This window comes from Serinus canaria, chromosome 6 (assembly GCF_022539315.1).
Source record: "Serinus canaria isolate serCan28SL12 chromosome 6, serCan2020, whole genome shotgun sequence".
Classification (NCBI taxonomy): domain Eukaryota; kingdom Metazoa; phylum Chordata; class Aves; order Passeriformes; family Fringillidae; genus Serinus; species Serinus canaria.
In genome coordinates, this window is record NC_066320.1 from 20,144,313 (window position 1) to 20,170,606 (window position 26,294).

General features: G+C 35.4%; 1 protein-coding gene across 5 annotated transcripts in view; it reads left to right on the plus strand.

Moving 5' to 3' along the window:
* DNTT (DNA nucleotidylexotransferase) overlaps nucleotides 1-26,294 on the plus strand; it is a 145,524-nt gene that overhangs the window by 84,237 nt on the left and 34,993 nt on the right. For all 5 annotated transcript variants that reach the window (XM_030241268.2, XM_050976613.1, XM_050976612.1 and 2 more), the window contains 4 exons: nucleotides 4,602-4,772; nucleotides 6,089-6,160; nucleotides 8,946-9,069; nucleotides 10,155-10,287. In XM_030241268.2, coding sequence (XP_030097128.2) covers nucleotides 4,602-4,772; nucleotides 6,089-6,160; nucleotides 8,946-9,069; nucleotides 10,155-10,287 — 500 coding nt within the window. The remainder of the gene's footprint in view (nucleotides 1-4,601; nucleotides 4,773-6,088; nucleotides 6,161-8,945; nucleotides 9,070-10,154; nucleotides 10,288-26,294) is intronic.

The window sequence follows — 26,294 nt, forward strand, 5'->3', positions numbered from 1 at the left end:
AAGATGCCAAGAGAAACAATGGTAGGGAGGTGTGGAGCAGCTTTCCAAAGTCTCACAGCAAAATTGTGAGTGCAGGCATGGCTGTAAGACAGGTGCCCTCTCCATGAAGCTATAACAAATTCTTTACAAAACAGATTAGATTTAAAATATGGGGTTTTGGTGTAATATTTATGATTTCTGTTCTAGCAGAGTTTTAAACTGAGTTTATTAAAGACTGTGTTGCAAGTAGCAATGGACCAGCTTTGACATTGTTTATGAGAATAGTATGAATAGCACATGGAACCATTAATTTGTTTGGCTTTTCTGCATGACTTGGACTCTGATAATCATGCTGAATGTTATTGGGTCAGCTGTTCAGCAGACAGAAAGTAGCATGGTCTTACTGATTATTATTTTTTTTTCTGAGAATCATTCTCATATATTAGTTGAGAATCTTGCACTTTTTGTTGGTTTCACGAGTGATTTTTAGCATTTATTGTACTTTAGTCTGCATTTTTTGCATATATAAGATGATTACTGGTAACTTTGATGATGATATTAATGATACTTTATCTTATTAGTTCTTAAATACCAGACATTAAATGAGAATCAGAATTCCTGTCTACATCTGTCACCTTTCTTATTTTTAACACAGTTCAGCAAAATCTTAGTGGGTCTTGGATCTGATCCACTGGAATCTGGAATTGCATTTAAATCCAACATGTTTGCATAGTCCAAGTCTCACCAACAAACATTCCACAATTTCAGAGACTGGTAAAATTTTCAATAACTGAGGAGCTGAAATGTAGCCCAGCTCTGTTGCATATTTAATTAGAGCAGACCCTGCAGAGCACTCTGAAGATAATTAAATTCTCATGTGCTGGAAATCTCTGGAAGTTTAGTTTCCTTTTAAACTGGTGCTTTTTAAACAGGTAATCTGAATATTGATCTGATTGATAAAAGGAAGGTGAGGTGCCTCATGTAAGACATATAATAGTTTGGAATAAATGGTCAATAACTTTCCTTTTTATATCACCATAAATTGACTTCACCACAGATCTATTAGATTGCAGATTTTTATTAAATAATATTAGGTTTTTGTATGCTTTTCCTCTCTAGAATATTACTCAATATGAGCCATACTGTTTAATAGATAGTAAGTCCAGTTGCTGTCTTTTTTTTAATAAAACATTTCTTTATTAAAAAAGAATGTTAAAAGCAGTTTTATGTTAAAAGACACCTGTAATTAGGTGCAGCATTTGCAGGCAATGTGGGTTTTTTGCACAGAGAATAATGAATATTCAATACTCTTTAATTGTTTATTTTAAACAGCTTAATGAGCTCCACAAAGGCAGGAAAACACTGAAAAATGTAAGCTAGAATCATAAAAATGCTTTGATGATATTTTCTCACTGACCATCAAGAGCCTGAGTGAAATGCTTCATGTGATGGTATTTTTCAGTAGTGATGGTGACCCAGCTTTTCTGAGAGCTGCCCTCCTGGCAGGGGAAGGGGCTGAGCCCTCTGTGCAGCAGGGCTGGAGCTGGGATATGCAGGCACAATTATCACAAGGGCTCATTATTCAGTGTAGAACACTTCAGATGTGCATGTGAGAGGCTGCCTTTTGGGAGTGAGGAAAAACATCCCAGGACTTTCTGAGCACTCTAATCAAGATGATGGCTTTGCCAGGCTCTGCCATTATTAACATGTGCTGCTGAGCAACTGCTTTTGGGAGCCACTTTTCTGGCTATGTTTATCAGTATAGACTATTTAAATAAGAATATATCAATTATATCTTTTTAGCTCTGCCCCTGATTAATGCTTTTAGTATTAACTGGAGTAAGAAATTTCTTGGCAAACACTGCTTTTTTGAGTACTTACGTGTACAAATTATAAAGAAAGAAAAAGAAATCAGAAATAATCTTAATTTTGTGAGCTGAACTGTTAACCTCACCTGAAGCAACAATTAGCATATTCTATTCCAAAGTAAGAAAGAATCTTTGAAGCTGATAAAGAATAAAAAAAGTAAAAACTTGGGAGAGCATCCAGAAAACCCCACAGCAGAGGAAACATTGAGTCCTGTTATCCCACTTATAAAATGTATTTCCCCATTTGCTTTGCAGTACCTGCTGTGCTGTGTCTTTTCTTCCATGTACAAACTGGGATGAATCTGTGTTGCTCATGACCTCAAACTGGTAGTTTCACCTTTTTCTGCATTATTTCTCTTTCTAAATGAAAACTATAATGTGCCTGTCTTACCAAAAAGTAATTACAACATAACCTGTCAACTAAATAAAGATCTTAAATGTGAAAAAAAAAAAAAAAAAGGACAGCTGAATAAATCCAATAATTAGCTATTGGAAGAGATCTAGAAACAGATGTAGGAAAGATAAGGCTTGTGCATTATTTTTCTAATAGACTGTTTTTGGTGGGGTTTTTTTGTTTGTTTTTGTTTTCTTTTCTTTTCTTTTCTTTCCTCAAAGCAGCATTCTCTGTCCTCTTTTTGTTTCCTTATACCCAAGGGCTACATCAATGTAACTGATAGCTGAAACTTCCAGATCAGGCATATTGCTAAACAGCTGTCCTTCTCATGAGCTCTTTCATGAAATGTTATGAAAATGGAATTTCACAGCTCTTACTAATGAGGGTAGCTGGTAAATAAATACACGGCTAAGGGAAGGATTCTTAGAGTGAGACAGAGAACAGGTGACTGATTCTTAGGGAGACCCAGGAGTGAAGTTATGCTGGTGATATAGAATAAAGCAAATTGGTGCAAGCCTTATTTTTATACACTCTAACATATTAGTGCAGCTAAAAAAAAAAAAGGAAATGAAATGGGTTTTTTTCAGCTATGGTTACCTATTTTCTTCAAAGGAAACACTGTCAAAACAAGTGAGATCTCATATTTTTGTTTTGTTAAGAGGAATGTTTTACAAATTGTAGGGTAAGCAAAGACAATGTTTTCTTGAGGATTTAAAGCAAAACCTTCATTTTGTTTCAAAGAGACTATAATGTTTATTATATAAACAACTCATCTTGTCAGATGGTTTAGTTTGGTAGAACTGACCCAACAGTGAAATGTAATATGTAAATAATCTACACTCATTGTGAAAGGCATGTTTAGTTTTAAGGAATTGTTCCATTTTAGGGATCAAGTAAAATCTCATTGTTGTTTAAATGAGGCTGTATTCATTCAATGTAGGGTGATAGATGTTGTTTGCTATTCCATGGATATAATAAAGAGCTGACTTCACTGGATTTGCTGTTATTTCAGTTAGTGGGCTTGGGACAGATTCACCTGGAGATATTACACATGTAGCATTAAGGATGTACAAGGCCTGCTGGTCCTTTCTGGCCTTTATCTTCCAATATAAGGCACACAAAGGAAAATCTCAATCAATTTTTCTTTAAACTATATATTCATTACAAATGAAATTATATTTGAGACTAAACATGAACAGTGAGGGCAGGAAAAGGACACTTAATCTTTTTCCTTCCTACTTTCCATTGTAGTCATTGCTCTGGTAGGTCATTTGCTGTCTCTTGATTTTACTCACATCTGCTCCAGAAACATTTCTGAGCACATTCTGAACAATTCTGAGCAGGCACTTGGCTTGCAGGTCTGGGAGGTGGCAATTGCAGGCAGATGCCCACTGACAGCCACTTCTCTGGCTTCTAGGTAAATCTGAGCAGTGGAACTCTCTTCTAGTACTGGTCCACCCTTAAGCATTTCTGAAGAAATCACTTAATTTTACATTCTTGAAATTTTTTGAGGTTTGTGTAAGATTTCACTCAGAACTTGTTTTTCCAGCTGCCAATCAAATAAAAACCTTCATCAGTTCTTAGGTTATTCACAAAATTATTTTGCAGCTTTGGTTCCCTCTCTACTGTGGCAAACAGCAACAAAATTCCTCTACACCACTGTGTGGTCTGTTCCCTACATGTAATTTCTAAAATTCTCTGCTATTAATATAAATATTTTTAATATATTCTGCGTGGGAGACAGACCTCATATGGATCATTTAGGAAAAAAAACAACTATATGGACATTTCTCAGGTATTTTTGAGTGCAATGTTAAATAAACCAAACCATAAAGAGCCATAAAGAAAATGTGTTTCTCTTTGCAAGGTTATACATCTGAAAAATGAGGAAAAGGAGAATTTGTTCCGTAAGTTACCAAGTAGAAGCATGGCTACATCTGAAAAAGTGAAGGTGGTTTCCAGTATTGCCACAGATTCCTGTTAGGTTGTGTCTGAAGATGCAGGTGTTACATGCTGACCTGCTGGATTACTTATGGTTGGGCATAGTTCTAAAAATTAAGGCTCTATTTGACACCGATTTATAAGATCCACACAGAATACAGAAGGCAAACCTCATAAAAGGTTTTCAAGCTTGGCTTTAAAATATCATTTTTTATGATACCTGGAAAACTTCAAGCTACTAGAAAATTGGTCTGCTTTTTTAAAATGAACTCTATCTTTTCAATGTAGTGTAAAGAAGTAATTCTTGAACTGGCATACAAAGTAACCTTTCTAAGGAGCATACTGAATATTTTAAGCGTTTATTAAACTTTAACTTTTTTTTTTTTTTTTTTTTTTCCCACTACATCCCCCTCTCCCAGGATGCCTTTGAGGTAATGGCTGAAAATTACGAGTTCAAAGAAAATGAAATATTCTGTCTGGAGTTTTTAAGGGCAGCTTCTTTGCTGAAATCTCTTCCATTTTCAGTAACCAGAATGAAAGATATACAGGGGTTGCCCTGTATGGGAGACCAAGTCAGAGATGTCATTGAGGTAATGTACTTCTGAATTATCTGCCAATTGATTCTTTTGCAGATCAGCATTTACAGGTCATGGAGAGGAGCTCTGATACTTCTGTGTGTGTGTACAAACCTTCTGCATTTCCTGTAATACCAATGTGTTATCTATGCTTCCAAGAATGAAATGATTTTTGGCAACCTTTTGTCATAACACCAAGGCTCTGTCATGGAACCCCCACTCTTAGGAATGAGGGTAACAGGTGAATAAATACAAGGGAATAAATAAAGCAGTATCAGCTTTGCATGTAATTTCTAAGGGCTGACTCTGATTTGGGTGCAACAGTTAAACTGTTAATAGTTTTGTTCATGTGACTTCTGCCCTTGGCAACATCACTTTACTCACCTGAATGCTTTATTAGAAATATAGTTTTTGTGGAAGTGCTAAATATTTTAGTACTTTAAAGTTAAATCTTACCTTGCTATGTTCTAGCAAGTTATATATAGTTATAGCAGAACCTTTTAGCCAGGTGATGGATGAACTCTACATTCCTACTGGAACTTAGAGTATTCCCTGCATTTTTCTTTAGTTCTTAGCCTAAGAACTAAGCCTTTCAGGACCCACACCTCCAAGTGCTGCTGTTCCAGTAGGCAGCTGCTCAGGGGTCACTGCTGAGTGTTGTGCTTGGCTCTGGCTCCTCATTTCCCCATTCCACCAGTGAAGAATGCAGCCTCTGAAGTGCTTTTAGTGCCTTCTGTGTGGGGGCTGGGAGTGCAATCGTGATCCCACAGAAAATCGGATGGTTTGTTGGGGTGCTATTGGTTGTTTTCTTTGCTAGATTTGTTTTTAATTTTTATCAGAAAGCCTAAAAGAAATGTACACCCCAGAAAAAATGTATTTGTTCTTACAATGGTCTTACTTTTGAGAGTAGAAAATGTAGCCAGATAATGAAATCTAATTTTCAGCACAAGTCATTGATAGCTTGTGATAAATAACTGCTTTCTGGCTGTGACTTTATGAGTAAATAAGTACTATGAAATATATTCCATGGTCCCAGTTTCTACTTCATCCTTGAGTAAATTTATGAGAAAGTAAGGACTGTGAAATTTATTCTGTCGTTCCAGTTTCTCCTTCATCCTTCAGTAATTTTCTTTCTTTAGAAAGGTTGCAGAATTTGATCCTAAGGAAATAAAACAATATGCTTGGTAGGGGTTCTCTTTATTGATTAATAATATGATAAACTGGATTTAGGATAAAACTGGATTTTAGGTTGTTTCACTAAATCTTATAATTGTAGTAAAATCTTAAAATGGGTTTAAATTTTTTTATTAGTAATATTTTTCTTCATTTAGGAGATTATTGAAGAAGGAGAGAGCTCTAGAGTTAAAGAAGTGTTAAATGATGAGCGATACAAGGCATTTAAGGTAAATCCTTTGAGTTTTTTTGCTTCTGTTAAAAATTGCCCTCCCTTTAGGAAAACTTGGACAAAGCCATCAATGTTATTATAAAGGGACAACCAATATCAAGTACAAAGAAAGACAGGTCTTGAATAAAAAGAAAGGGAAATTGAGAAACAGTGATAAGGAATAATGTAAAATATCTTTCTATTTTTAATTAATGTGATGTATACATAGTTGCTCTTCAGTAATGTAATTCAACTTGCTCTTTGCTCTAAGTTTAATGTGATGTTTGTTTCATTTCTGCCTCAGCTGTTTATAGTTTTAAAATGACTTCATTTTATTCTGGAGTTTAGAAAATACCAGGTGAAGAAGATGACTCAGATCTATTGTAATTCTCTTTTGTGTGAGGCAGGAGGACTGGAGCTGTTTCTTCCCTAGGCACACTGTAGAGTCTTAGTCACACAACTTCATAGGAGCAGGGAATCTAAACCACCTAAGTACTACAGTTCCCATTACTGAAATATTTATTGACTCCTCCATTGGAAACATGTAACATGAACAAACATTTAAAAAAATTTTATCTGCATTTTTGATCTCTAAAAATACCCTCTGTCTTCAGAAAAATTAAAGCAGAGTAAAACAAATGAGACTGTTTATTTCTCCCTGGCATCACTCACCTTTGCTTCAGCTGTTCAAAGGCTCTTTCTGACCTACAGTGCAGGTATGGAAGGTGCTCAGAGACAGCTGTTGTTGATGACAGCTCTAGCAGTATTCAAAAAGAGGTGTAAATTCACATGTATAGCAGGAATCAAGAAGCAAACTTGCTTATTAATGCATGATTGCATTACAGCATGATTGAGGAACAGCTATTAAATCTTCAGAGTTTAAGAAAATCTCTTGGAGATTAGAATAAAACCTATCAGGAGACAAAATACCTTCAAATAGGCTTTATGCCTTGTTTCACATGCAGAATTAGAACAAGCTTAGTTGGCCCTCCTTCTGAGATGAGCATGCATCTCAACATTTTGTCTAAATTAGTTGTAACCAGTTGTTTCCACTGATTTTTTTTATGAGATTCTAAGAAGAATCTCATATTAGTGAATTCTTAGATTTTACTGTTTAGCACAGTCCTGGTACCTGCTGCTTCACATATCATGGCTTGAAAGATCTCTGCTGGCCCCAGGGCCATGGTTATCAAATGACTGAATGAAATGATAGTCAATGTTTTAGATGTAGGGACATGAGCTGACAGGGTCAGTTTGCTTTCTTACAGGAGTGGGTGCTGCAGAGAGTGAGTTTGTGTAATTGGTTTCACCAGCTAAAGGGAAATGTGCTCCCTGTTACTTGTGCTGCACTGCTGGCAGCATCTCTAGCATCTAAAACATGCTAAATTACAATGGATCTAAGTACAGGAAGAAAAACCCACAATTTTGGTTTTTTCCTCTAAAACTTTGGGTGCATAGAATCCTTTTCTTTAGTTCTTTGTCTCGGTGTTCATTAAGTCTCTTAGAATAATTTAAAATCCACTAATAGACCCTTTTGAAAATATTTCAGCACTAGCAAAAACATTAAAAGATAACAATCTAAGTATTTAAAAAATTATATCCTTTTATAAGCACCCATGATTCAGACAAAGAGTAGGTAATTTCACACATTATATACAAACTGTAGGGCAATTCCTATTTAATATTATCAATTATTTTAATTTTTCACTTTTTTAATCTTAATTATTTCCGAGGAATTAATATCTTCACAAAAACACAGAATAAAGCTGGCATGCTTGGAATTCAGAGGTTGTAGATTCAATGGAAAAGAGCAGTTACTCATGTCTTACACAGCTACCATTTGAATTCCATAAAAGTACAATGCAAGGTGGAGAGCTACAGTATTGCCAAACTGAACATAAAGAATGTGCTTTTAGGTAAACATGAAAGTTTTCCCTTTTCCCTCTTCATCTGAGATAGCAATCCAGTGAATAAAGATTACAGCTTCTGCTTTACATCCTTTCCTGGGTAATAACTTAGTGAACAACATTACCTTGTAATAGATGGAATATGACCACACAAAAGTTTCTGGTGGACTGGTAGATTTTGGGGTGTTTTAGGTTGGTTTTCTTTGTGTGTCAGTTTTTTGGTTTGTTTGGGGATGTGTGGATTTTGGTTTTTATTTTGGGGTTTTTTTGTTTGTTTGGATTTTTTGCTTGTTTTACTATTTTGTTTGTCTTTTTTGTTTGGTTTTTTGGTTGGCTGATTAATTGGGGTTTTTTTTTCTTTTTTTTCTTTTTTTTTTTGTTTGTGTGTTTTTGTTTTGTTTTGTTTTGTTTTGTTTTGAGGGCTGGTAGGGCATATAGCACAAAGCCATAATGTCAGTGAAATTCTGAAGATAAACTTGTGGCATCTCTTGTACTATCTGGTCAGTGTCAGGGAATCAAGCTACCTAATGTTGCTCTTTGATTTCTATTAAGAAATGGAGTAAAAATAAAGAATACTACCCTTATTTTAAACCTTAGTTAAAAGTGTACATTTTAGTAAATTACATAAAGGTGCTGGGTCTACTGCTGTGTTTTTGTTTGGATTTCATGTTAATGAGAAGTGTCCATGTGTAAAACCAGTTTTCTGTTCAATGTAGTCATGCAAAGATGGGAAGCTGAATCTATACGTTTGTATCACACCATTTGTCTTCAGTGTAGGCTTAACTCTGTCCACTGCTTTCCCTGAGAAACTTTGTTGTTGCCTACTTATTATTAATTCACTTATTATTAATCACTCCTTTAGAAAACACCACTGAAATGTTTTTCTCCTGACCTTAGCAATTTACTTCAGTCTTTGGAGTGGGAGTGAAGACATCTGAGAAATGGTACAGAATGGGCTTGCGGACTGTGGGAGAGGTAAAAGCTGACAAGACCCTGAAGCTGTCAAAAATGCAGAAAGCAGGTAAGGTGAGGAGTCATACAAACTTGTATCTCAGTGCTCTAAGAACTTGATAACAGAATCACTGGGGAAGCAAAGCTCATTTATACACCTGTTCTCTTGCTGCAGTCTTGTGAATTACTAGGTGAAAATATTTGGACCAGCTGAGCTAATTAAAAATGGTGTCATTCAAAACTTAGGAATATGCATATTTTTAAATTGCTTGTACAGATACCAAATGAAATCTCTTATACACAAAACTATTAATGGTTCATTATTACACAGAGTGTGAAAAAATTACAAAATTGGGAAAGCCCAGAACTACTTTTCAGAGGAGATCCGTCTCCCTCAAGGCAGCCCTAATTTACTGATAAATCTAGACTTGTAATAAAGTACTTTTAAAATTTTTTCTACAATCCTAGCACATCTTAGCTTTAAAATGTTAAACGTCATCACATGAATAATGTTCCCTCCCTACGGATTTTGTGTGTATTCACTGTTTCCCTAAATAAATGAATTAATTTAAACAAAGAAATGAGTTACTTTAACGAAAACATATTCTATAATGTGACATTAAAATAATGTAACTTTATTTTTGCATTAAATTCATCACATCAGGCTCCCTTGGATCGGATTTCTTGTATTTGTGCTCCTTTGTCCCTCTTTCTTTTACATATTATATTCAAATGTGAAGCAGGCTGCTATACTGAGTACTTTTAACACAGGCTCTGTGATCAGAAAGAAGATAGCTGGGATATTTCCCATACTTCTGGACTCTGTACTTGTGTAGAACACCATTATTTTGGGAAGACTGCCTTTTGAAACAGTACATCCAAAAATGCCATTGATGGGAGCTGGTAGGGAAGTCAGAGTAATTTATAAATATTCAGGTACTGAGAAAGTGAAGCAATTATTGTAATTCCTGTGTTGACAAATTATAATGACAAAAATATATACAAACTCTAAGGACAGAGATGAGAGCAGAAGGAGGCTGTCTCTGGCCTGTGATCCCTTGTACCCACACCACCTGTGATTTGGGCCTTGGATAATGCTGTGTATATTTTTGTATTTCTGTGGAGTGATCAGCACTTCTCCCCTTTGATTTCCAGGGTTTCTCTACTATGAGGACCTTGTTAGCTGTGTGTCTAAGGCAGAAGCAGATGCAGTGAGCTTGATTGTCAAGAACACTGTGTGTACATTTCTCCCAGATGCTTTAGTTACCATAACTGGTGGTTTCAGAAGGTGAGTGAAAAAAAATGAGGTCACTTGGCTGTTTTATGCAGGTGCATAAAAAAGATGTTTGTGTCCTGGAAAAAATCAAAGAAGCTTTGTGGGAAAGTATCAGAGCTTGTTTTCAACATTTTTGTCGGTTTGTTTGTTGGTTTGTTTGTTTTTTTGAACAGGAGAGCAGTTCTATGACAGTCCCAGGTTCCTGGATTTTGTTGCTATAGAAGGTTAGTTTTACTGCATCTGAATTCCCAAGGCTGAGACTATTTTGAGGCTATGCTTGAAGGAAAGATACAACAGGCTTAAGGCAGTCTTGGTTTGGTTTTTCTGGGGGGGAAGATTTAACAAGATCTTAGTCCCCTGAGTTTGAAATGTGCTGAGGGAGAGTTTGTACTGTTAGAAGTATACTTGGAGTAAACAGTTACTAAAAATGGCTATAAAGCACTGACTAAATTAAATATATACTAACATCTGTATAGATGGGATGATCTCAGAATTCCTTTCCTGGTTGATTTTTTTTACAAATAATTTTGGTCTTGCTCCCCAAAACTAAACCCAAAGCTGTTGTTCAGAAAAATACATTCTTTCAGCACTTGCTTGAGAGCTTTCTTACAGCCACACAACAGAGTACTGAGACTGGGAATGGTCTTCAGGAGTTCTGCTTTCCTTGCTCTGTTCTCAGTCCCTTATTATGTCCTCCTTGTTCTACATGTTATTCTCTTAAACCCAAAAAATGTAGTCAGTGCTAGCTCTTGCTGCTGAATTTGATACTTTGTAAGACTATATTTTAAATATAAAAGTATCTTTGAAAGATACTTATTCTCATAAAACTCAAAACATAAAAATCTGTGACTGTCATGCCTCTAAAACTGAAATGAGAGCAAAAGACAGAAGAATATTAATGAATGTATCACCTGTGTGTCTTAATATTGTAAGCCTATATAGGTCAGACTCAATTCAGTACTAAATTAAGACCTTATATAATGTATAATTTCTACAGTACAGTGATTGTGTTGAATATTTTTATCATCCTTGTCCCTTTTAATGATATTTATACTTATTCCTTGTATATCCCATATTTATTATAGGATTGTTAATAGCCTCCAGCTACATAACTTCAATGACACTGTGTGGTCAATAAGAAGCATTAGGCTTAAGGAGGAACCCTGACCAGAGGTTTAGGAACAAGATGAAATTTTATGTACAAAACCTCTTTATGTCTCTGAAATGAAGACTCACCTCAGTGAGTCTTTATTTCAGAGACATGTGGTGTCTCTCAAGAGAGTCTCTGTTTAAGGGAGTCTTTGTTTAGGAGACTCTCCCCACTGATGCAGATCATTCAGAGACCTTGTATGTAATTGGATGTAATTGATTAACACATCTAGATGGGTCAGAGCCTTACAGGTTCTTTGTAATGTATTTGTGAGCTTTGTTGGTAGCATAGTTTGCAAAGTTTGACTCTCACAAATCAAATCAAAGCCTTTTGTCTTGCTTATTGCTGTGGGAAGATATGATAGTAATTTTCTTTTTTATTAAGAATAAGCTTTTGTATCTCTAAATGGGTGTATCAAGGCAGAAGAGAGATTATTTAAGTATCTATTGATGCCTACTAGTGGGTAATTCTGTATACTAATTACATGCCTTTAACTCAACAAGAATATATTGAACTATAGGCTTCAATATGTCAGTCCTAATGGTATTTTACCAGCCCATGGAAAATAAATGCTGCAGTGTAGGATTTGCAGATAAGTTGGTGGATTGAGATACCTCTTTCAGGCACCTGTATTTTAATTGCTGAGTTGCAATAGGGTGGAGACTACATCTGTTCTTTTTTGCCCGTCTCCTTTAGTGGAAATGCTCTTCAGCAAGATGTTTGTGGAAGCTTAGTAGTTCACAGTTTTCAATTTACAAATGATATTTCGTTCCTTTCATCATTATAGAAATATTTTAATAAAATAGGCAAACTGCATCATTTAAACAATTCCCTCATTCTACACCCTGTACACTGCTGACATAAGAAGAAAAATAGCTCACGATTGCCCTGAATGATATTCTGATTCCCCAGGATCCAGATTTGCCTGGCTTTGTATTCCTGTTTCATAGCTTGGAAAGAAATTAACAATTGATTGTTTTCCTCCAGATTTTTGATTGGAGAGTTGAAAGTCAGGAGTCTCATAAACCTTACTATGCAGAACTGGATGAATCAAAACAAGCAGAACTTCCATAGAGACCTACAGCCATGGAGATTCAATAGAGATGAAAGATGAAAGTAAAGATGAAAGTCACATTCTTTTCCCTAAATCTATTACATACACACATGGATGGATATATTTATTGTGTTACTAGATATTTTCCTTTAAATTCCTGAAATGTCAAGAAATCAGATGATGTAGAAATTCTTTAAATCAAAATTAAGAAGGATAGTACAAAGGTAAAGTAACTAATAGGTTTTGTTCTTTTTTATTTTAAATCCCAGCAAACTTGTTAATGGGCTTTCCTTTGGATTGATTAATCTTTCACCTCTAGGCTTTTGTATGGCTTATTTTCCTAGTCTTGTAAAAAATAAAAGTATCATGATGGCAACACTTCATATCTTTCTAATTTGAAATAATTCAGGAGCAGAAATTAATAAATTAATGAAGTCTAGGTAAGTTTATCCCTCATTGCTTTCCTACAGGAACACTTCACCAACTTCTGTAAAACATTTCTTGAGTTTCAGTGGGTATAGTTTCAATTCAGATGTTGGGAGAGTTTTTCTTTTTCTTTTTCTGTCAGCCTTTTCCAACACTTACCTGGGTCATTTTGAAACAGAAATTGCAACACTGTAATGCATGGAAATACGGAAATAGAGCAATTGTAGTTATAAAATAAATCACACCTACATGGTGTGGAAGGTATTTCATTTTCTGTTCAGGTAAGGTAACAGGGAGGGTGACTGCAGAGAAGGAAGAATCAAAGATGCTGATGGTGCAATATAAATCATGCCATGGACAACTTTATTAGAAAGCCTGAATTTGCCATGCAAAGTCTGTTTGAATTGGCAGAGGCTGAGCACTGAAAGTAATACTTTCTTATTTTGAGATTTAAGCTAATGAGACAAATTCTGAGGTGGGGAATAGCACCTCATAGGTTACACAAGACCCTGAGGGTGAAGTATTCCTTCCTACATAAACAGAGGCCCTGGGAGGGGGAGAAGAAACCCCATATTCTAATAAGCAACATCCATGATAAATAATGCACTTGTCCCAGCTATATCCAAGGCAGGAGTGTAGTTTAGGCTAATGTGTGTTATCACTTTCAAATGAGTTAAACTGTGGACCTGACAACTTTTTGTTTCCTGTAGATATTAAAAGAGTAATTTTATTCCATGAAGAGAATTAAGGAGATTTCTGTAGTAATGGCATTAATTCATTTTGTAGATATCACTGCATATTACAGAATATTTTATTCCTGTTAACAGTATGTTAATGTCATTAATAGTAATATTAGCATTGTTGTAGGGTCATTAATAATGACAAGTAGAAAAATAACTTCACAGTAAGTTTCATGGCAGTAAACTGGAGGGGTTTTCCCTTTCTTCCTCTAGTTCCATATTAGTATATAGCTTCAGAGCAATTTCAAGAAAAGGTTGCCATGCACTGGAGCATTTTGATATTCTGTAAGATCTTGGGTTTTAACTAACTTGATTTAGCTGCTGCCCCAAGATGTGATCTAAATTGGAGGTTTCGTAAGAGATTGGAGGAAGCACTATATCCCATATGTAGTTTATGGTTTCAGTCTCCTTACTGGTTGTTCATATCTCAATACATTTACCCACAGCCTCCAAATTTGAGAAGTTCAGAAAAGATCTGGAATAAGAATTACATACAGTGATAAGAATATTTTATATATATATATATATATATATATAAGAACTGCATTTTCAGAATGGTTTTCTGTGTGCTCTGTCCATATGATTCACAAATTATTTGCAAATTAGGGTTCAGTCTTATTGTGCTGGATGTAACACAGTTGTGGTTAGCTCTGCAGCAGTAGAGTTGTTTCTCTATGACATAAGGACATGGTTGCCATATCATCCACGGGCACTTAATTTTTTAAGAATTATTTAGAGATCCTCTTAGTATTATTATTTCACTCCTCACTTTCTCAAATATTTACTTAGACACACTCTTGATGGCTTCTCCTTCCTTAGCCTTTAGAGAAAGTGAAGTAGACTAAGGAGAGGCTTTGTTTTGGGTAATTTTTCATATTGCAGCTCTGAAGAAGCTGTTCAAGTGTCTTGGGCATTGCATCATGAAGAATACCTAGTGTATCTTGTCTTTTTTTGTCTTTATGAGAGGTTAATTTTTCCATGCTGTATCAGTCTTCAAGGAAGTTTTATTCCCAGTCTTCTCTTATTGTTAATTCTGTCCTAACATGAACCTGAGTGTAGATCACTATCTCCTTGCTTGAATTTTTTATTATCTTTTGGAAATGAGGATTTGATACTCTGTAACATTTGTAGATAAAAATTATTAATAGAAAAGCAATGAAGAGAACAAAGGACAGGGTAACTGTGTTTGTCAGGCACCACTGCCATACTTTTGGATATTACAATGCAAAAAATTCTTTCCTGTGTGCAGTGACATTTCCTACAAGGCAAAGAAATTCATAAAGTAATGACACGGGACAGGACTCTGCTCTTTCCTGTTCTGTACCAAGAAGATAAATTAAAGATATCTCTTCTTTCAGTCTTGGAGATAAGATGAAATAGCTGAGACAAAGGAACACTTTGAGAGATTATTTTACAGGTTCATGCAGTGATAAATAACCAAGGTTATTGTGGCACCTTCCTTTCAGAAAAAAGACTTCTATATGGCATGTGGAACCACATTTATCTAGCTGTGCTGGCACATGCTCATAAAGGAGACACTGTGAGATGGAATGGCTGAAGAATATTACACTTTCCAAACTTTGGCATATACACAAGACTTTGTGCTTTATTTAATCAAGTTGGTCATGTGGATGCTGGCTGAAGTTCTTGATAAATCACAGAAGATCTGATCACAAGTTGTGATCCAGATAAAAAGCTCCATTTGACCTTTTGATATTGCGTATTACTAATAACAGTATTCTTTTGGAGGCTGTAAATGTTCTGCACTGAGGTAAGAATTCCTGACATAACACCAAATTTTTTCAGGTTCTCAGAGTAAATGTATTTGAAATGCTGTTATAGGAATTATTTTCTTTCTCCTCAGATCTAGGATTAAAATACTGAAAGGACTTCCTTGCTAAATTAATAGAATTAATTTTGCAAAAGATTCTTGCAGTAAGATTTTAGGCAAACTCCTAAGCAGGGATTGCTTATTCTACTTATACTTTGTTTTTTTTTCACTCTGAAACACAAACTGTAGTAAGAGAAGATGTAAACCATATCCAGGTACTCAAGTCCAAATACTGTAATTTTTGCTCCCTTTTTTTCTACTGCTGTTAAAAGAAGTAGATTTTTTTTATATGCTGGTATTTAATTTTTTTCCAAGGAGAAATCTGCTACAAAAGAGCTGTGAGGCAAGCTGCTTGCTGAACATTCAAGCTTATATGGTAGTTTGCACACACTCAAATTTAAGCAGATCCTGGAATAATCTAGCAATTATTCCAGCAACAGACTAGAGAGACTGCTTGGCTATCATTCATGAGCACAGCCTTTCCTCTGATAAACTGTAGCCAACTTTGGATGAGAGTTTTAACCTGGAGATGTTCTAATCTGATCTGGCTGGTTTTAAAGCTTAGTAAAACAGCTTTGCCTTCCCAAACTCCCTAGGATTAGAAATGTTTGAACTCAAGGTATTGATACACTGCAAGTAAAAATATTCTCTGGTGAGAGTTAGAAGCACTGCAACTGTGAAAGAACAGGGATCATCACAGGTTTCTGCTTTTAATTTTTTGTAATCCATTAAAAATTAAGTTGGGAAAGGAGAAAATCAAATTAATGACTAGCCAAGTCAATTTAAAAGATAATCTATTGGAGTAATTCAGATACTTCCTTTTGTCATTAGAGCTTTGATTATTTTCCCAGTCATTTCATCTATTATTAGCCACAATGAATCATGAAGTAGAAACTGATGAATAAGGTATTTGGGAGTCAAAGACAAAATGAACTTTGTAAGAACCCATGAAACTTAATAAAATTGAGCACTCAACAGGGCATATACTTTGAAAATCTTTCCAAAACATGTTGATTCAAAGTTTTTTACATGCCCTACACTACTTGACCCTTTCCTACTTTCACAGACTTTTTAGTTCATTAGAAGGATGCTGTTTTGCTACGTGCCTCTCTTATCTTTAAAAGTGGTTCAAGTGGTGGGTCAAGCATAGAGCTGGAAATGGAGGTGGCTGATTTTTACACTCTGTGTGTAGAAAACTCCCTGCCTTAGTCTTACAGTGTCTATGATCACCCTTTACCTTTTGGAATGCATTTGTAAGAGCCTTTACAGTGTTTAGTGTTTTCTGTTTCCTCTCAAGCCTGATGGTGACTGCTAGTAAGTAAGCCAGAGCAATGCAAATGATGTTATAAAGCAAGATATGAAATCTCAGACTGTATTATTTTGGGACTGTTAAACAAAGTCTCTTGTATTGGTGTTTTCTTTTTTTTTTTTAAGCTAAATTGGAAAAAATGAGACTGAAAACCAAAACTAGGGGTTTCTACATCATTGTCAGGCAGTCAGTCTGAAATTTTAGTTATGATACATGACCAGATTTGTTACCATTTTAATGTAGACAAAATTTTAATTTGAAACTGATGAAAGTTTTTAAAGTTACTGCACTGATGGATGCTTTGTGCTATTAACAGTATTTTTTTACAGTGTATAGGGAATATTGGAGTGGAATTTTCAAACTGCAAAGGCAAACTTGTGGTGACAAAGCAGCATATTGCAGGTACACTACTAGAAGAAGACAGGGCATTGTCTCAAAAATAGATTATTTCTTTCCACATCTTCATGTCATGTTCATTTGATATCCAAATGAATTGAGTGTTAAATGAAAAGCAAAGTGAGCAATTGCTAGAATAGAAGACAGTTTATATCTGAAGGGACAATAGAATGACAGCTAATAATGTTATTTAAGCAGTTTTTCTCTTTGGTTTTTTTTTTCCTGATTTGCCCTGTAAGGTCTCTTTCAATCATTTTTGCTATGTAAGGGTCAGCCATGTGGCACTTCTAAGTTTCTAAACTATATGGAAATGTTTTTAGAATGCTTGCCACTGCATAAAACAAAAATGTTAATGGCTTCACTAAGTCAAATTAAATTTTAATGGCCATGGTTTAATTTTTCTTTCAGCCCATTCACATCCTTTAAGCAGCATTAAATGTGATTCAGTTGTCTTCTAATATCACAGCTGACCTGAACAGCCTTTTCAATTAGACTTTTAGATGAAGCAGATCTGATACATTCTAAATAAATAAAGATCTCTTTTTATTGGTTAAATGCTGATATTCACAGCTCATTGAATCCCTTTATAGAGATGCAATGTCAAAAGAAGAACCCTTTTTTTTTGTACAATGCTAGTGATAATGTGCAGAGATGAGACAAAAAATTCACATCTTTGTTTTGTCAGTGAATGGAAATTAAGCAAGAGTAACTCAAAAAGATCTATTTAAAACTTTAGGAAAGATGCATGACTGAGAAGTGATGAAAATTTTTTGACAAGGAGTCACACGTTAAAAGCATTTTATGAAATGGTGTGAAGAATAGTCAGTTAACAATGCACATTCCCCTCAAATTCATTCTGACATCTTACAAATAATCTTATACCTAAGCAGTAGATGTCCAATGTTTTTTAAATTGGTTCAGTCTGTAGTAATGTAAAATGTTTTAATTTAATTTAGTGCTTACAACATAGTATGCCTTTTACATACACAAAAAGTGATAGAAATTGTTAGAAATCTACCATGGTTTGTTCAAAAGCAACTTTGATGTTTCCATAATTCTGTTTGATGTTTGTTCTCATTTTTGGATGAGTGTCTCAAGACCTTCACTATGTAACAGTGATGGCTCACTGTGAGAAAACCTGCCCTGTGAATGAGGGCAGGCATGAGGAAAGGGGTTCTGGCTTTACTGCTCAGTGTGGGACCCAAGAAAAGCCATCTGGGGCACCTGATGTGCAGGAAGCTGGGCTGAGTGATTTGCCCTGGCTGGGTTTCCTTCCCAGTGATTTTGCTTATCAAAATGCAAGAGAATGCTGCTGTCATTAGCTAGAGTAGACTTCAGCACTGAGTTCAGTTTTGCCATTTTGGTAGCTTGTGTGAGTGTCAGATGATAACTAACAGCTAACTTGCCTTCTCCTGATGTAAAGTCCCAGCTCTGAAACAAACTCCAATCTCTCCTGACGGCTGGCTCATTAGACCCACCTAGGTGGAAAGGAGCAGTGACAGCTGTCAGTACCAATTACAGCACCACCAGCTCCAAACTGCAGTGCCTTCTGCAGTGCCACTCCTAAAGATGATATACCATTAGAATTCCAAAAATGTAAAACTGATTTTGCATTATTTACACAATTTTCTGGACAAGTTTTGCCAAAGTGAATGTTTTGAAAAGTTATAAAAGGAGTATGACACAATTATTTATAGTCCTGCTTTATCAATGAATGTACTTAATAATGCATATTCTACTGACCATTCCCACTTTAAAAGGTTAGCAAGAAAAATGGTTGTGGTTTTTATTATGTTAGGTTAACTGAAAAGTATTAATGCATCACCTTAGAGCAATTAGCAGATGCAGTGGTGGGTACTATATGCATTATGGAAATTAAACCTGTAATTGCTAAGTCCTGGTATGACTTACCTTCAAACCACTGCTCTGGTGTTTTGGAAGGGGAAATGCTTTGCCCTTCCTTGAATACAATTCTTCCAATATACAAGTACATAATTTTCAGTGAGCATAAAACATGTATTAAAGAAATTCAGAAAAGGTCTTTTGCACAGGACCCAGGCACTGTTGCTGAGACAGTCTGAATAGGACACCACACATTAAAACAAAAAATCACATCAAGTCTGACTGCCCCAGGTGTTATTATTAATAACACATAGTCTGGGGCTGAGGCAGGGAGGCAGGTTGCATGATACAGAGCATGTACTAAAATTGATTTATCAGTATAATTTAATAAGCTGGAAAACCTGCTTCCTGCATTAGGGTTGAACTGTTGCTCTTTGCATGTTCTGGTAGTTTGGGGATAGATTGGTGTGATAAGGCATGGGGGAATAAAAGCTCTTATGGTTAAAAGGGAAGCTGTACAAATAATTGGTACCTAACATTAACATGTCCAGAGATGTATTCACAGACTGAAAGAGCTTCCTTTTCAAACTCTGTAGAAAGAAGGACAAGCAGTTCTTTATGATAAAAACTTGTGCAAGAACAGTCATGGAAACTGTAGGGCTTTTTGTAGTAGAGTCATGTTCTGTCAGCTGCAATGAATTTGAGGTGTATAAGATAGGGCTCAAGCAGTTTGCCAGACTTGTTCTTTCTTGTGCTACTGATATTAGGTATATTACATAGGGAATATGATAAAGGGAGAATATGAATAAGTAATTTCCACTAAGTTTTGAATTTTATTGTAGGCTTTATCAGGCATAAGACAGTCTAAATTCTGTGAAGGTTTGATTCATTCTTTGTGGAATTTTATCTTAGTGGCTTTTCAGTGATATTTGGGTTGTTTTTTGTTTGGTTTGGATTTTCTTTTAAGTTCTAGGGGATAGGAGAATTTGTATATTGCTGTTTGGGAATAGTTATTGCAAGCCAAAACATACCAACAGGGTTATGGAGCAGCTGTCTGCCCAGAGATGAAGTTAGTGAATGAAGTGAATCATACATTTATGTTTAGGGTTACTTCTAACATATCTCCCAAAATATTTATGACTGTTGTTTGTTTTCTGTGAAAATGTTCAATTCTCAATGAAGAACTGTGCAGAAATGTAATTATTTTCCCGGTAGGGGCTATAATTCAAAAGGTGTTTTTCTTTAGAAAAATGAATTTTCTAGTAAGAATTTCTTTCTCATGATTAGCCTCAGTTATAGAAATTTCATATTGATGTGGTGTCATTTCATCTAAAGACAAGGGTATATGCATCTGGAAGAGATAGGCAAAGGTACAGAAATCTCTGTGAAGCATCACAATGCCTTTGCAAGATCACTGAAATATTTTAATTGAGCTTTTAGACAACAAATCCAATTCACAACTTGTATCAAACCATATCTGTCTCATTTATTTTCAACTGTCCACGTAAATCCTTTTACTCATTTTCTTGGCCAGTTCTACTAAATCCTCTCTGTGAATAATGGATTGAGTGATTAGACAGAGAATACACAATCAACTATAATTATCACTCAGAATTTGTGGCAAAACCAAATGTGTCAAGTCGTTAGTGAGGGTTTTTTTAAAAAATGTTTGCATTTTTTGCCTTTTACATGGCTATTATGGGGAGGCATCATATTTTGAAGTACTTCTCTGAAGAGTGACAATAATTGGAGAGTCTCTTATAGACATTTGACATGAATTGAGGTAATACCATGCAGAGTTTTCTGAAATGCTCAGCCAGTGAATTTAAATGAATCCATTTTAATACTTAGGCCAAGAAGCATGTTCAAGTATAATATTTAAAATATACTACTTGAAAAGTATTTTCCATACATGGATGAGCACCTAAGTATCTTACAAGTTGTCTCACAAAAAAATAGCCCTAAAATAAAATATATTCATGATACTGTATAAAACTGGTAAGTAAAAAATCTTCTAAAAGTTATAGAGCATTAGGTACAAGGAGGACTTTTAAGATAGTGGAATATACTAAGGGAAAGATGAGGAAGCAAAATTTAAAAAAGACAGGAGATTTCAGATAGTGAGATAAAAGAGAAACATAAAGCACAAGAGGTCAAATGAAAGCTATACATGGCTTTGATGAGATGGAGATGCCTAGTTTGATAGATAGTCCTTTTCCTTACTTGTTATCTATAAAATAGTTCCATTGGGGTTCACTTGCTAAGAAGAGGATGCCTTACAAAATCGAGGCCACTCAAGGTGGGAATGGAATGAAGAGAGACAGAACAATTGTCACACTAAGAGACATGCAGTAGAAAGTGACATTCTTTCTAAAGGAAAATCATCAGAACTCTGCATAAAGGGTAGTTGGAACAAAACTCTGGCAGCAGTCTTAGGCTGAGTTCCCAGCAGAAGAGTCAGCTGTAAGGTAGGTGACTATTTCAGCTGCAGGGAGCTGCTGGCAAACAGTGTACATTCACACACTGCTGTCTTGGCAAACCACTCCTGTAAACCAAGTAGACAAGTTTTGAATTTCAGTTTCTTTCTCGGTAAAAGGCTGGTGTTCTGAGTATATCCCATAGATTAGGGGTAAAGTCCTCTTCCCTTAGACAAAATTAGTAGATGACACAATCCAAATTAGGTATTGAAAGGGAACAATCTCATTTTCTCTGCATTATGCTTCTGTAAAATTCCTATCTACCTTACTCGCAGTAGGGGCAGCTCCTACTGCAAGTGCAGTTATTGAAAATATGGATGTCAGCTCAATCCTGGAAAAATTCTACAGTTCACTCTAAAAATTTGAGAGAGCAATTTTTGTAAATCTAGCTAGATTGTACGTGTGCTTGAAGTTAAACTGTGCATATTTTTTCAGAAGTACTTTAGTAAAACTTGGTAGAAAGGCTAGACTCAAACTCAGCATGTTGCAGCTGTCTGCTGGCAACAACATAAATGTTTAAGTTGTATTATATCTCCTTTGATGGAATAGATTGATAAAACATCTTCAAGTAATCCCAACTAAAGTAGAATTAGACATATTGCCCCAAAATGCCAGAATTCAAAATCTGGCTTCTCATGTCTTTGTCACTACCCCAGATGTTTGAATAATTACCTACACTCCTTGGCCATTACACCATGAGCTAAAACAGAAGTGTGAATCCTATTTCATGTTAGAATTTCTGGGAGATGTCTTATTTCTGGTTGTCCTTTTTCCCCCCCACTGTGGATGCCAGCAATCTATTTCTCAGTTCAAGGAATTTTAATAGAAAAACTGTCATGTTTATATAACTTCCAGAACAGCTGAGCAGGAAGCAAATAGAAACCTTTATTTTTATGGTAGGTTGATTCTACGGATTGTCCCATCACTGCCAAGTAAGTGAAACCCAGGCTGAACATTTAATATCATTCAGGCATTCTGAAAATCATGTTTCCTTCCTCACATGAACATTAATATTGTCTTTTAAATTGTTTAAAGAGAACGTTTTGATTTTTAGAAATGCCGAAGTAGACACGCATGAAAGAGAACGTTTTGATGAAAGTTTCTGTGACAAAGGGATATGTTAAAGGATCAAGCCTTTGAAACACTCAAGGGAATTAGTTAGAGAGAATTAAAATGGATGAGGTTTGAGTTCATGTTTTCAATCTACTGCCAGAAAGCTTCAGGACAAATTGTTGCTATAAAGCTGATTGTTAATTTTGTTAAAGTAGCAGTGTAGAAAAATAAATTTTGCCTTCTTTTATAAAATACTGTATCTTAAATGTAAGCTTAAATATGTTTATGAGATTCTGAGTAAGTAAAATAGAAACATAATTCTGAACCCAGCAATTTTGTCTTGGAGAAAAAAAAAATCTAAACTAGTAAATGGAAAATAATTTTTTATTGGCTGCAGAAAAAAGGTATGACAAGTAGTTTAGTGAAAGCATTTTTTTAATATACACCTTTCTTATTTAATAATGCAGAATTTTGTTTACTTATTTCAGTAAATAATTTGAATGCAGCTGACCTTTCTATTTTTTCTGCTGCATTATTAGTGATGTTGAAGAGATCACTAGGTTACTGTTTTAGCATTATGTGTCTCACTTAGCTGAGGTTTTGGGTTGTACCAGCTGAGATGGAAGCAAAAAACTGGAAAGCTTTCTTATTTTTAAATCTCAAATGTCAATGCATTGCAAGGATTCCATCCTACCTTTAGGTATTTGGAGTACATATATAATCTATAGCCTGCTCTGGCCAAATTTCTTCTTTGGCAGAACACCAGCAGAATGTGGACAATGCACCTGAACTGGTCTTGAAAAAAATGAACAGCTATACAAAATGGACAGCCCAGATCTGGAAGGATTCAGTGCTCTTCCAGTTTTTGGGAGTCTGTCTTGGAAAGTGCCAGTCACCAATTACCTCCAAAGACAGAAGTCCTAAAAACCTTAACCTTCTCTTTCATCCTCTCATGTTAATTTATTTTTGGATAGAGGTAGAGGTAATTTTTTTTACCTTCCTTTCTTAGTGGTTGTTGTCGTTTTGTTTATTTGGTTGGGTTTTTGTTTGTTTTTATTGTTTTTGTTTGTTTAGGTTTTTTGTTTGGTTGTTTTTTCCTAAAGTACATCATACTTTCTGATAATTCACCAAAATATCTAGCATCTGGGTACACTAATCTCTTATTTGTACTCTTCAAAATTGGAGGCAGTTGAATTTCCTTGTCTCCTAGTTTGCATAATTCTAAAGCTGTCTTTAAGGATTTTAATTAGGCCAAAAGAAACTAGATACTTCAGGATGTCTGAGCAGGTCTAGTCTGATATACCTCCTCTTATAAATAATAAAAACATATCTTCTCTTCATTAAGGTCTGATTTTTCAGTACTTATTACATATTGGAATATGTTCTTTTTTCCTGCAGGTTTCAGAATAATGAAAATCTGTAAGATTACTAGTAACTAAGGATGCTGTGCCACTGTCTTACAGGCTGTTTCTTAAGAGGGAGAAAGCTTGTTTCACAGAATGTGCTGACAGAAGGGTTCACATGTACAAAACTACATAGATGTTTTAAGAATAAATCCATCAGCATACCTCACATTTCAGCTGGATATATGAGATCCCAAATCCACATCAATATTTATTGGACTGTTTGTCTCTTTCAAACAGTATTGAAGTGTTTTTTCTTTTTTGTCATTGATTGGCACTGGGCAAAATCTGTTTATGCAGGAAGTTTCTATGATGTCATTTGAAATGCTTGATTGAAATTAAGTGTAATTGAAAGAATTTTCCAAGACAGCAAAAGCAAAACTTTAGCAATGTATTTCATGACTTTAAATAAAACTGTGACAGATTGGTATGGTACATTTCATAAGCTTTAAAGCTTGAAATTACATGGCCAGCTTCCAGGTACAGTTGTGCTATTTATATGAAATTGAGACAGCACTTGCAGTGATTCAAAGCTTAAGCATAGTTTTGTTTTGCTTGGTGGAATAGTGAATTTACTCCAAGTAGAGGATTCAGAGAGGCTAAAGCTGTTAGCAACAAAAAAGTCATCTTGTGTGCAAGCCAAAAGTGATAAATATTCAGCATCAGGATATAATTGGTGACAGCCATGTTCAGGCATCAATGTCATGGAAGGAAGACAAATATGTTCTTCCCATAGAGGAAGAACTTCTTAATTGTGTGAGTGACTGTGCACTGGAACAGATTGCCCAGAGAGGCTGTGGAGCCTCCCTGACAGGAGATACTCAATAGCAGTCTGGCTGCAATTCTGTGCAAAGTGCTCTGGGATGACCCTGCTGGAGCAGGGAGGCTGGACCAGATGATCCAAGGGTGTCCCCTCCAGCCTGACCCACTCTGTGAAAGCCAGAGCACACCTGCACCACCCAGGCTGTGCAACTGATGCAATCACTAGGGAGAGACACACTGTCTAAATAACAAGTAGCTGACTAAATTCTTACATTGGCCATTCTCCTGTTTTGTTATCTTAGTAGAAACCAGACTGCTGGAAGACAGCTTTATGAATTATTTTAATAGTGTACAGTAGAAAAGCAATTTTGCAACTGTTTTTTCACAGAAATTACTTTTCTGTTTTTAACAAATCTGAAGGTAAGGTTGGAGAGAAGTAGTTTCAGCATGTGAACAGCAGGTGTTCCTCCTCAAGGTAATACTTACAAAAATAGGTGAATCACTTTGGTTTTAATATTTTTGTTTGTGATCAATTTTTTTTCAGTCCTTCAAATTTTGAGTTCCGTTCAGATTTTCATGTTCTTCCATGACTATGGTTTTTGTAGATGCTGGTGTGTAAGAGAATCCTTACACAGCATATAAACCAAATATGCTTTGAAATAACCATTTGGCTAAAGGTACATAGAAGGCAACATATAAACAAACCAATATATAACACACAATGTATAATTCACCATTCATTGTTTTCACATGGCAGGGAAATGTTTTCAGGATTTTGCATAGAATATTTAACACATTAAAGAATTGAAATAATTAAATAATTAAAATGCAAATAATCTAAGAGAGATTTCACTTAGAGCAGTGAATAGCTCTAAGTTTAGCTACATTGGTCATTTAAGTTCCTCAGCTGAATAACTGTTTTCCTTTCATTGCATTAAATTAAATACCTGTTAAAACAAAACTTATCATCATGACATGAAGAGGAGTACCCAAGTGTCTTGTACTCTGAGAAATATATAAGTTTCTTTTGGGTCATAAAAGACACAGTCAAGCATAGCATGACATACTTTGGTCTTTGAAAGTGCATTTAATGAGATGAGGTGAGTGCCATGCATTACTCCCTTTTTTTGAGGCAATGAAGTCACTGAGGGTGAAATTATGTTTCAAGTAAATTTAAGTGCTGTTGCACAGGTTTTTCACTGGTTCTCTTCACTTCAGTGATTTTTACCCTCGGAACAAAACTTGTAGAAATAACCAGTGATGTGATCCCTTCTGCTGCAGTGGGTAATGCTCCTTTCTCCTGACTTGATACAAGAAGATCTTTTAAGTAATTACTTCTCTGCATTGTTTGGTCATTCCCTAAAAGATTTCTTGAACAGAAGCTACTGATGCACAATACAAGTAATATCCTGCTGAATAAATAAGAAGCCAAAAATGCTTGTTTTTTGTATCTTCTATTAAAGCTGTATTCCCTATGCTCTCTAGTAAGGTTTCTGATCCTAAAGGGAAAGGATTTTTCCCAATGCTGCTTCATTGCAGAGTTGGATTAACTTCAGAAATGAAATAAATACATTCC